The sequence below is a fragment of the Urocampus carinirostris genome, chromosome 3 (assembly GCF_059441175.1).
Source record: "Urocampus carinirostris isolate Australia breed hairy pipefish chromosome 3, RoL_Ucar_1.0, whole genome shotgun sequence".
NCBI lineage: Eukaryota > Metazoa > Chordata > Actinopteri > Syngnathiformes > Syngnathidae > Urocampus > Urocampus carinirostris.
Genome location: NC_142351.1, coordinates 3556663 through 3569860, shown reverse-complemented (window position 1 = coordinate 3569860; position 13198 = coordinate 3556663). Strand labels below are relative to the sequence as shown.

General features: G+C 41.8%; 1 protein-coding gene across 1 annotated transcript; it reads right to left on the bottom strand.

The window, feature by feature from the left end:
• Nucleotides 1–1509: 1509 nt before the first annotated feature.
• Nucleotides 1510–6841, bottom strand: LOC148368367 (uncharacterized). The gene is made up of 2 exons (XM_088329733.1): nucleotides 6178–6841; nucleotides 1510–3779 (listed from the first exon to the last, which is right to left on the bottom strand). Exons 1-2 carry the CDS (start codon nucleotides 6287–6289, stop codon nucleotides 2356–2358), a joined length of 1536 nt encoding a protein of 511 aa, XP_088185859.1. The 5' UTR covers nucleotides 6290–6841; the 3' UTR covers nucleotides 1510–2355.
• Nucleotides 6842–13198: the final 6357 nt, after the last annotated feature.

Below are 13198 nucleotides of genomic sequence, written 5' to 3'. Positions count from 1 at the left end.
TTTTTATATCCAATGACAACTCTTTTGAATTAAATTCCTTATGAACTAAGGTGTTTGGGTCATACGGGGAAGTTTGGTGACGATCATGTCAGCTTAACCAGCTCAGTAGCCTAGATGGTAAGGCGCCCGCTTTGAGACCGGGAGGTCGCTGGTTCGCGCCTCGGCCGAGTCATACCTAAGACTTAAAAAATGGTTGGCGGCGCCCTCTGTTGGCTGCGGCTGCATCGGCTTGCTACAACGGGTCAGGTGTAATCGACATTTCGTTCTGTGTACATTGTTACACAGAATGACAATACAAGGAAATTATTATTAAGGGTCAGGTGGACTGTTCTTGTGTTTGTTTACTTTTCATCGTGTCACGCGTTAAAAACCCCTACTATATGTCATAAAATGGCATTAAGATACCAATAAATAGGTTGTCATTTATGTGTACACAAACATAGGGTATTATGTGAACGTGCGTTGTATGTTAACCCTTACTGCATTTGACCGAACGGGTCATTTTTTTAAAATGAGTGTACGTACCTTTTAAAGATGAATCAGCGCTACATAGCACCGAAGCAGTCTTCAATAGCACGCATTTCTACTCCGTTGATTGGAGAAACGGAAAAGGTGATGGGCTTCCAGGCGATCGGTAATAACAGGCAACAGACTCAAGTTGTTTACATGTGACGTAAGCCTGTACGTCACTGAGGTCTACAGCCAATCGTATTACGGCCATCTACTGGACTGGGGTGGAACCCTGCAAGTCCCGTCCAATTTCTTAGGGGACAATCTTCACTTTGCACTCCACTCACCGATGGGACTTCCCAATGGAGGAACCTCACTGGAGGGTTCTCAGGACCAAGCGAGAGGAATGAGATTGGGCCTTAGCTTAGCCTCTGATTTTATGGACGGAAGGCGGATATTGTTGGCAGTCTCCAGCGCGCTGCTAAAATGTTGAAAGCCAGCGGAGGTGCTAACCACATGGTGTGCGTATGTTGTGTCGCTCATTGCAGCAACTGAAATAAAAGCCTCATCATCCAGTCCAGCCTGAATGTGGATCCTTGGTAGGACGGCGACACCGCGGTTACATATATACTTATAACAGTTCATATTTCAGTTTAATGTTGTCTTACAATGAATGTGGTCATGGTGATTTCCAGTCTCAACTTCATTTTGGTCCAGGAAAATCCAAGTTTCTCTTCTGTCTTGACTTAACACATGGTTAAGTTTCGGTCCTGGCAAAAGTCATAACTCCTAACATGTTTTCTGACTCTTTTATGGCCAAAATAAGAAAACATTACCATATAGCTTTCAATTATATTTGTTTGGTTCGGAATCTAATTTGGTGGTTACTAATTCGGTCATCCAACACGAATTCATTTGAAATAGCCTGTGTCTAGCATTTATCATGAAGGATGCAACTTCAAACATAATGTATTTTCAGCTTTAATTGATCGATTTTCTAGTTCATTGATATGGATAATGATTGATCAGTCCAGAAGAAAAATAACATCGACCGACAAGTAACGCACTCAGTTTGATTTTAACACACTACATTTTATTCACAGGACAAAGGAAATTGGATCAAACGAAAGAATAAAGCACATTGTTGACAACATAAGCACTCAGTGTTGGCAAGGGGGAAAGCTGAGGAAATGATGCAACATGTTAACAGTACTGATCTATGAACACGGTTGTAAGATAATAGACTTATTTAAACGATCAGGGGATGTTTTCATAGCATGCAAAAAAGAATATTTGACCAAAATACTACAGAGGTTGTTTCACTAACCCATTTTGTGTACTTTTGAGAACAAAAAGTCCCTCAAGGGAGGAGTGTGTGAGAAGCAGCACATGGCCAACCGGGAAGATGAAGAAATAAAGGTCTCTATCTCTTTTGGCGGTGGACTTCACGGGGATTGTTCTCATCCTGACAACAGGGACAGAGAGAACCACAGGCTCTCCAGGGTTTGTGGCTCTGGTGAGAACAAGCCCCAACCCTGGGGACCTAGGTCGGCCATCCTATTGTTTCAGAATTATAATTGTTAATAAACGCAGAATTTTATGCGGACACACGAGGAAATAGATAATCTATGAAGGAACATGACACAAATGAAAATCCTTCCTGTGAAGGAATGTGGCTTTTTTAATGTGTTGGCAGAGTCAGTGGTTGGAAAAAAGTGAGGGCAAAAGGTTTTGTGGCAGTTATGTTCCAATAGGCGGCCTGTGTGATACGTTGTCAAGGTTTTAATCTCCCACTTTCAGTAAATGTTTGACCACATACCGAGCAGGCAAGTCTTCTCGCCAGTGTGGGTTCATGTGTGTAATTTCCAGTGTCCAATATGGATGATTTTTTTTTTAACCACAATGTCAACAACTCAAAGGCTTCTTGCCAGCGTGGGTTTTAATGTGTCTATTTAAGTTCCAACGATCAGTGAATCTTTTACCACAAATTGAGCAAGCGAAAGGCTTCTCGCCAGTGTGGTATCTAATGTGTATTTGTAAGTGTCCACGCTGGGTGAATCCTTTTCCACAAACTAAGCAGGATAAAGGCTTCTCACCAGTGTGGGTTTTTTGGTGTAATTTTAAGCTCCCATTGTGTGAGAATCGTATTCCACAAGTTGAGCAGGAAAAAGGCTTCTCGCCAGTGTGGGTTCGCAGGTGTTGTTTTAGGACCCATCGCAAGATAAATCCTCTGCCGCAAACTGAGCAGGCAAAAGGCTTCTCGCCAGAGTGGGTTTTTTGGTGTGATTTTAAGCTCCCATTGTGTGAGAATCGTATTCCACAAGTTGAGCAGGAAAAAGGCTTCTCGCCAGTGTGGGTTCGCAGGTGTTGTTTTAGGACCCATCGGAAGATAAATCCTCTGCCGCAAACTGAGCAGGCAAAAGGCTTCTTGCCAGTATGTATTGGTGTGTGTTGTTTTACCTCCCGACGCTGGGTGAATTTTTTTCCACAAATTGAGCAGGAGAAAGGCTTCTCGTTAGTGTGGGTTAGTTGGTGTGATTTCAAGCGTCCATTTCGGGAGAATTTTTGACCACACACTGAGCAAGAAAAAAGTTTCTCGCCAGTGTGCATCAGAGTGTGTCGTTTTAAGGTACCTTTCAAGGTAAATCTTAGACCACAAACCGAGCAGGAGAAAGGCTTCTCGCCAGTGTGCGTTAGTTGGTGTGATTTCAAGAGTCCATTTCGGGAGAATTTTTGACCACACACTGAGCAAGAAAAATGTTTCTCGCCAGTGTGCATCAGAGTGTGTCGTTTTAAAGTACATTTCAAGGCAAATCTTGAACCACAAACCGAGCAGGCGAAAGGCTTCTCGCCAATGTGGGATCTAATGTGACTCTTTAAGTTACCACTTGTAGTGAATCTTTTATCGCAAAATGAGCAGGCAAAAGGCTTCTCCCCAGCGTGGAATTTCATATGCAACTTTATATAATACTTGCTCCGAAACGTTTTCCCACACTGAGAACATGTGTTACCACCTTCAGCGTTTGCGGAGTGGGACGTGTCCTCATCAGTTTTCAATTGTTGACACGGGCTGATGCTTAGAGGCTCCTGCCAACCGTTATCTTCAGGTTGACCTTGATCTTCAGGTTGTCCTTGATCTTCGACGGTTGAACGGACCTCGGTCACGAGCAAGACTGGAAAATCGTCCTCTCCTTTATCGCGAACAGGCACCCCATCCTCTGTCTCTTGCTTAACGTGATAAGGCTTCAGATCTTCCTCCTCCTCCTCCATTTTAACAGCAGGCAACTCTGGTTCCTGGCGCGCAGTAGGAAGATATTCTTGGCTGACGTCTGCAAGACACAAGTCACATTTATTTGTATTGCCCTCAACTCGTTCAGTGCCGTAATCTACGTTTTCAAAAGCATTGTCTCCGAGTGCCAAAACATAAAAAAAAATTCTAAAGACTTAATCGCTGCTGATCAGTAAGTATTAGGCCTCTGGGAATTAAATCAGTATGATAAATCACCACTAGATCTTCAGAGTGGCTTTGTTCAGATCGTCTTGTAAATTTTTCCAGAGCTTGACTCCACACATAGACACACACATACCTTTCCTGACTGTTCTCACCTTTAGGATGATGAATTTACGACAGCCTCTTAAGTTATAATTTCCCTCTTTCCGAGGGAATCATGTCTGGGACTATGTTTTTTTTTACCTTAAATAGCAGTTGTGCAGTGAAAAATTTGATTAAATCATCTCATTTTAATCATTTGGACTGCAGGAATAAAATGTCCGTACGATCCCGATATCCTACCCTGTGTATGGTTTTTGGAGGATAACTTTTGTGATTGCCCCAGACTTCTGCACAATATCTTAAGTATGGCAAAACTAGAGAACAATATCATAAATAGAATGCATTATAGTTTAAAATGAATTTGGCTTTATTAATGATTGAAATGCTTTTAGATACTTTAGTTTGTATGTGTCTGATGTGTGTTTTCCAGCTTCATTTATTGTCTATTATCACCCCTAAAAACTCAATTTCTGTTACAGTGTCCATTGCAGCACCATCCATTTTGACTTCAAAATCTTGATTTGCCTTGCGATGACCAAAGAATATGACTTCTTTTATTTAAATGTAAAGATACTGTATTTATATGTCAAGTCAGAATAATTTACAAGATGAGATCAAACAATGTCTAAATATTCATGTGTTCAAATTTAAATACAAAAAAACATTACCGGCGAAATACAGGGATAAAGAAAACGGGATATGAGTGAGATTGGAAATACTGCATTTAAAAAAAGTTACCTTGTTGTTATTGTTGCTATTATATCATAACTGTTATTATAAATATTATGTTTATTTTTATTGTTGTTATTATTTTTAGGTTTAGGTTGATTAATTCATGATCATTGCAAGTTATCAAATCAATATACTTATCATTTAAATAGAAAATGTTTGCAGAAATTACTAATTTAAATCGTTTTGAAATATCAAAAATATCGTTGATACATAAATTAAATACAATCACAACAAACGGGTTCTCAAATTCATCTAATTTAGAATTATTGGAGTCAGTGTGATCAATAATGCTCAGTTCCGGTAGATCATGGCCTTATATAGTATGATCGATTTTTTTCATTGTGATATTTAATAAAGGTGTCTATGTTGTCAGTCCAGAATGCCGTTCTATCATTTGAATCCATCATTGTCCAGTGTCATTATATGGATTTACCGCTCTATCCAGATCTTCAGGCAAACCTGTCCAGCTCCTGCATTTCTCGAATCCAAACAATTTCTCCTTCTGGAGTGCCGATTTACTTTATGTATACTCTACAATTTGAAGTCCTAGTTCCTTGCATCTTATTAGTTTACAAAACAAAACAAAAAAAACGAGCTTGTCTTGCAATGTCAGAGAATTTTTTGCTTAAATGTTCATTTAAATAAACATTTGTCCCTTTTAGTTTTTTAGGTGCTTAAGGATTTCATTTTTTTCATTTCCTGTTGACAAACCTCACTATGGTAGCTTGAGTCTGGTTCTCACCTCTTGATTATGGATGGCATGCTTTGATGTACTCAGCATGGATCGATATCCCTTTATGACTCATAAAAGCAAGGACCTGTTGCTCAGCAGATTCTCGATCAGCATTTGTTGCAATACTTTTGTTTCCGACAGCCTTGGATAGGTCCGAGGTTTGATGTCCAGACCGGTGATGATAATAATTATCTGCTTTCTCCTTCCAAACCCATAGAAACCAAAATCGCGGCACACTTTAGCGGCTACTCTACCTTCACATCACTTGCGCCGTTTCGAATCAAAGTTTGCAGACCGCTTCTTCAGTATTTTGGGACTTGCCGCACGATTTTGGGGAAAAAAGTAAACCTAACGATGTTGAGAACTAGTGGAGGTGCTAACCACGTGTTGTGTGAGACTCATTCATTGCAGCAATTGTATTAAAAACCTCATCCTCCAGTCCAGCCTGAATGTGGATCTTTGGTGGCACGGCTACACCGCAGTTACAAATATATAAAAGTTTGGATGCTATTTCATAGCAGTTGCTGCTAAACTTAATTTTATTTCCTGCACTTTTAATATTTGCTAGAGGTGAAAAATTAGTCATTTACAGTAAAAGGCTGAAAAAAAATTTATTTGAATTAAAACCCACTATTCATTCTTTCTTTTGAATCACTAATTTTGAAGTTTGGGAAGCATTGTCACTGTAGCAAAAGCGAAAATGACGAACCTGCCCCGAGCTCCTTGGAACCAGCCTGCGGTCGCCGAAGTTCTCGCTCGGTCTCCTCTTTGGCTCCTCGAAGCTTCTCTTCAAGATGTACTTCTTCCCCACTGGAGCACATTTTATCCGAATTTGAAGGAAAAAACGCTCCAACACGGCAGTTAATAGAACAAACTATGGAAAAGGACCGCAAAGTGATACTTTTGTCGAGTTTACGTCGTTTGAAGTCGACAACAGGACTTTCTCGACATTCTCGTGTTCGGCAGCCATGACACCTTCTCCTTCCAAACCACACCGCAATGGATTGTGGGTTCGTGTAGCACGGATCACGTGCTGCTTTCAAGAAAGTGGGTGTTTCGGGTTTTCCTACCAGATACGACCGAAGAACGTCTCAAGAATGTGGGAAATCGGGATTTTCTAACCCCAAACCAGGGAAATATCGTCGTAAGGACACTTGAGGTGGGATGTCCTAGTTGCAAAGTTGGGGTACATACCCTTTCTCCTGGTCAGAGGTTAGAAAACTCAACTGTCGTCTTTTCGGGAACGCAGCAACCGAAACACATAGAATACTAGATAGGTCGGCGCACAATAACTATCGAAATTTGACGCGACATACTACGCGAATTTAAACAAAGTTGAAGTGTAACGGGGCCCAGATGGTGTTACACATTTGTTTAATATATTCTTGTTTTTTGTTTTTGTTGTTTTACCTCATCTGATAAATAGATGAGAAATGTCAGTCTCACTTCATTTCATTGTTGGCATTAAGGATCATTTATTGATCCAGTTTCACTAAATCACGTGATATCCCGCGAGACTTGGCCCAAGCACCCTTCTCTGACCTGTGAGACTTTGCCATCTAGCGGTGATAATCATATTATTTTCCATAGCACACTCCTCTCCTTACAATAAAAGAAGTATTGTTTTGTGTTGATTTCAAGGAAAGGGTCCACCCTCAACACACACATCAAATGCACCTTAACCAGAGTTGACGCAGCATCTACCCTGGAGGTCTCATACCCCCTCCACACAAAGGCACCTACCTCTCTCTCATCTCATCAGACACACTTTTTCTCATAATCTAATTCTCTTCCTCTCTCTGACACACAACAACTGTCCCCCTGCCTATGCCCGTAGATGGCTGGGATGGACTCCAGCCCCCCTCCGCGGTATGGCTACTGAGATGAGATAATAATATAATAATAATTTCCTTGTATTGTCATTCTGTGTAACAATGTACACAGAACGAAATGTCGATTGCACCTGACCCGTTGTAGCGAGCCGATGCAGCCGCAGCCAACAGAGGGCGCCGCCGACCACTTTTTAAGTCTTAGGTATGACTCGGCCGGGGCGCGAACCACCGACCTCCCAGTCTCAAAGCGGGCGCCTTACCATCTAGGCTACTGAGCTGGTTATGAGAGATGTTCAGTCAGGTGTTTTTTTTCAAACTACACTAAGGCAAAATAAGAATGTCACGTAAAAAGAAATGTTATTCTAAGGGGAACAGAAAAACAATTAGAATGCATAAACAAAAGTTTGGGATTTTTTTATCATTAAATTTTAATCCTTAATCATATTTTGATAGTAAGTTTTAAATGAGTATTGCTGGAGTGATGGGAGTATATTCTCAGTAGGATTTCTGGCATCTCTTGTTTTTGGTAATCCTCTGCAAACTCAGGTTTGTAGTCAGTTATTGCCACTCGAGGTAAATGGTCTGAATTTCTATAGCGCTTTTCAAGTCAACGGAGAGCTCCCAAAGCGCTTCACACTTCCCCATTCACACACACTTGCACACCGTTAGGGAGTCAGCCTCCAAATGTTTTGAAGATAATCGAGATGCTAAATGGTAAATACTCTGCAATTGTATAGCGCTTTTCAAGTCAATGAAGACTTCCCAAAGCGTTTTACAATGTGCTTCACACTTACCCATAAACACACACTCACACACCAATAGCGGCCATGCATGGCGCCGCCTGCTTATTAAGGGCATTGGGGATTCAGTGTCTTACCCAAGGACACTTTGACGTATAACACGGGAGTTAAACACCAAGTTTTTGGAGTCATACGTATTTTTTGTGGGCGTTTTTTTAAATTTATGACTATCAATTTCATTTATCTTTTGTCATTTATTTGAGCTGCAAAAATCTATCTGCAGTATTTCTCCGCGTGATTAAGCAAGATTTCTCCTTCGCTCTTGTCGTTTAGCTTTTATTTTGTGTCCCAACGATCGTTGTTGGAATCGATCATGTTTATGATGTTCATAAAAATATGTCAATTATTTTAAACTTAAGAAAGCTTTTTTTTCTGCCCAAAATACACCGGGATGAAGTGATACAAAGAAAAATGCAGGCCATGACATTTTCTAAGGAAGTTTTGAAACTTATATATCCTGAGTCCTCACAAATGAAATATTACATTTGGGGGGTTTCCGGGCTCATCTCATCTCATTAGCCGTACCGCTTATCCTCATTAGGGTCGCGGGGGGGCTGGAGCCTATCCCAGCCATCTTCGGGCAGTGGGCAGGGGACACCCTGAACCGGTTGCCAGCCAATCGCAGGGAACACGGGGACAGACAACTCATTCGCTCATTCACACCTAGGGACAATTTGGACCGGCCAATTCACCTGACATGCATGTTTTTGGAATGTGGGAGGAAACCGGAGTGCCCAGAGGAAACCCACAAAGCACGGGGAGAACATACAAACTCCGCACAGAAAGTCTGGAGCTGGATTTGAACCCACGACAGGTTCCCATGACATGAACTGTGCCGCACAAGCGCTAACCACTGCGCCGCCGTGCTGCCTGGTTTCCGGGCTCGTCCTGCAAAATCAAGTTCAATAATCTGACGGCGGCTTAGCAAAAAAAATATTTTAGGGTTTGTTCCGGGCGCCGTCCTGCCATTCATGTTACTCCGACGGGTTTCAACACTTGGGGTGAGGCCGGATTTTTTTGGGGGGCCCGAGTTGATCTCTAAACAGAACTGCTAAATGAGTTTACCAGCATTTCTTATGGGGAAAATCAATTCAGACCACGACGAAACCGTACCTAAATTTCCAATCTGGAACGGATTCAGTAGAAAAACTGTATTACTTTTGTCATGTAGCAGATTTGCTCAAAACAAAACACCGAGTAACATATTCCCAATTGTCGGATGAAGTCTTTGTCCCATTATTGATTTCACGTGTTTCAAGGTAGAAAACAGGGAATCGCAGACATATGTTGACGAGAACATTGAGAGCGGCTTTTTCCACATGGGTATTTTTCAGTCCAAAACGTAGCGGGGCCTTTCAGTCTGTGATCTTCGCGTAGCTCGATCAATTCCAGTAGGGATTTCAGTCAGTCTCTGCATACCAGCTCAGTAGCCTAGATGGTAAGGCGCCCGCTTTGAGACTGGGAGGTCGGTGGTTCGCGCCCCGGCCGAGTCATTCCTAAGACTTAAAAAGTGGTCGGCGGCGCCCTCTGTTGGCTGCGGCTGCATCGGCTCGCTACAACGGGTCAGGTGCAATCGACATTTCGTTTTGTGTACATTGTTACACAGAATGACAATACAAGGAAATTATTATTATTATTAAAAGGGTCAATGGGGAAAGTGACCCGTGGTCGTTTCTGCTGCAGGTCCTCAAACCGCAAAGTAAAGTTCCCGTGCAGATTCACGAGCAGTGTCACGTACTGCGCTGTATTCGTTTCAATGGCAGCTTTCTGCTGTGCGCTACGCAAAGAAGGAAAGTGGGATCAGTTGCATACCTGTCGCGCTCCAGGGCTCCGGCCCCTAACAAACTTTCATGTTACATGTGTTTCGTTATATCATATATAATAATTTCCTTGTATTGTCATTCTCTGTAACAATGTACACAAAACGAAATGTCGATTGCACCTGACCCGTTGTAGCGAGCCGATGCAGCCGCAGCCAACAGAGGGCGCCGCCGACCACTTTTTAAGTCTTAGGAATGACTCGGCCGGGGCGCGAACCACCGACCTCCCAGTCTCAATCATATATATTGTTAATGAACATTTTGTTGTGAGATACTCGGTTGATCGACATGAATGAGGTTTTATTATAAAGAAAAAGTTCAAAAATGAAGTAGGTTGAACGTTCACTGTAGAAGAAAAAAATACATGCAAATAGAATTAAGTAGATTTTTTTATTCAAATGATGAATTCATTTTCTGCATTAAATTATTGTTGGTAATATACTGATTAAAGGGATCATTTTCTCCTTTTTTTAATAACTTTTTATTTCTCACACACACTTTGAAAGATGTTTGATTCCTCCATCATACAACAAAACAAACAAACAAAATATATAATTGACATACCCATAAAAAACAAAAGAACCAACAACAAAAAATGTTAATAAAATAAATGAAATACCAAGTGAGGTGTTTAGAAATCAAATAAAAATGGTGTGATAAGCTTCCATCTTTTCTCGAATTGATCTAGTTTCAGTTGAAGTCTTGCAGTGATTTCTGCCATAATCTACATTTGCTTTGTCTCTCCATTGTTTTATGTCAGGAGGTTGTGTTTTCAGCTCGGACACTGTGGTCATTTTCTTTGCTACCAGATGCATAACCTTTGTGGAAGAAAAAAATGTAGGTTCGATAATCTTTTAAGTCTTCTTTCGTGATTGAATTAAGTACATCGGGAACCAGCCATGAGGGGGAGCCTTTTATTTCGTCATCCCAAAAGAACTCAGAGAACTCCAGACATAACAATGTTTTTATAGCTTCAGTTTGAGTACAACCCAAAAGGCGGCCCTAGTCCTCAGTAATCGACACGGCAGATGCTGTCGTACCTTATTAGGACATTTTGTTCGCCTCAGTTTGCTCAGAGAGTCCTTGAGGAAGGACTCATGCCCTTTTAGGGAAACTCAACTGTTTTGCCAAGGATCTTCTCGAATGATGTCAACATTCCCTCACTACTGTAAGCAATGTAAGCAAGTCTTTCTACATTTCTAAATGTATGCAACTCTATACTACAAATGCAAGTCTATTTACCACAACACCTTTAGTATATATTTATGATGACCGGTCAATAATCTTTCTTGCAAAATCCCTAATACGTAGGTCACTGGGTCCAACCGCAACTCCCAACCTATAATTAATTTTATTTCTGTATGAAAACTTCTCCAGAAATGTAATATTTCGCGGAAATTCCAGAAAATATGCGTGAAATTTCCGACCCTCCCACAGTTACGCCAACATAGATTGGAGGTATTTTATATTTTGAAGTGGTGGAGGGTGTATAGAAGAATCAAATTTTTTTCCGCCGACCAGAAATGGACACAGAACCCAATAGCGTCGTTTTCTCAGTTTTTCTTGAAAACGAGCAAGAGTAAGGCTTGGTTCCCCGATCAGGTTGGCTGACGTACAAGAGGAGCGGGCGATGCGCAAGTGGCACTTTTGTGTCTGGCGAGGAGGATCGGAGACAGGCGCGAATAGCAAGTCGTTGGCCGGGACTGGAGATCGAAAGCGGTGTCGAGTTCGTAAACGAGGTCGGTAACGGGAGACAGGCAGGTAACGGGGCAAAAAAGGTCAGGTAACAGGCAGACAGAATGGGGCGAAGTGAGGTCCGGAAATAGGTTCGCAACAAAGCTCAGGCAGAAAAAGGCAGGGCAGGCACAGAGACGGACGAAAAGGCTTACTGAGTTTCTTAGCAATAGTTCGTATAACGATCTGACAGCTTCCTCTTGGAAACCAGGGGTTTAAAAAGAAAGTAACACCCAATCAGCTTTTCAGCCTGTTGGCGCAAATTAAGCTGTCGCAGCAGCGCTTTCTCAGCGAAGGCTTACTGAGTTTGTAGCAATAGTTCGTATAACGATCTGACAGCTTCCTGTTGGAAACCAGGGGTTTAAAAAGAAAGTATCATCCAATCAGCTGTTCGGGCTGTTGGCGCCAATTTAGCTGTCGCAGCTGCGCTCTCTCAGCAATAATGACAATCTTTACTTTCCATTCAAACTGTCTCCGGACGGCTGGTTATTTTGTGTCCCTCTTTTTTTCCCCATTTGTTGTCTTTTATCACTACATTAACTTCTTGTTCCCAATTTTCCTTGATTACCATCTCATTACTGAGACCCATTTGCAGAGCTTTATATAATTTTGAGATAACCCCCTTTATTGATTGTCCTTTTGAGTATGAAATTAATAATTCCTCAACTTTAGTTGACTCTTTACATATTTTACCCCATTCATCATGTTTCTGGAGGTAATGCCTGAGTTGCAACTATTTGTAAAGATCATTTCTAGTTAAGTAAAATTCTTGTTGAACGTGTTCTAACAATTTCAATGTCTGTCCGTTGAACACTTGGGTAATCAACATCAATCCTTTTTGGGCCCATTTTTCAAATCCTACATCCATAACCCCAGGTTTAAAGTCTGGAGTTTTGTGTATTTTTGTAGCCCTCTTCACAGACCTTGATATTTAATTTTTTTTTTGTATTGTTGACCATGTTTTAATAATTCCCTTAATCCATTCAGTCTGGATATTTAACTTGTTCCACATGACTATTACCTTGAGGCTTGGGCACCAGTGAGCGGTGCGCCCTCTCAATACGAATGTCCATGTGCCCCGTTGTCGGAACGCCCGACTTATTGAAGCCCGTTATGAAGCCGATTGTATCGTTCCTCTCGGCACCCTCCGGAATGCCATTCCAATGTTGTTGCGTCTTGATCTTGCCTCCGAATCCTCATACTTTGTTGCTAATCGGGACTACACTTCCCTCCATTCAGGACATTGGCCAGAAGCGCTGCCTATCCCATGCTAAGAACATTACCGGGGACCCCTCTCACCCCCATCGTGGACTATTCACTCTGCTAGCCTCTGGGAAGAGGTACTGCAGTGTGCGGTGCAGGACCACCAGGTTCCGCAGTAGTCTAGTCCCCCTGGCCATTAGACTGTTAAATGGTCAATCTAACATATAGTTAACTTAAATCTAACGGCTGCTAATCTTAGTGAAGCGCAAGAGAAAAACAAGCTGTAGGCTGACATTCTTTCTCTCTCTTCCTCCCTTTTTCCCTCAACCATTATCTCTCTT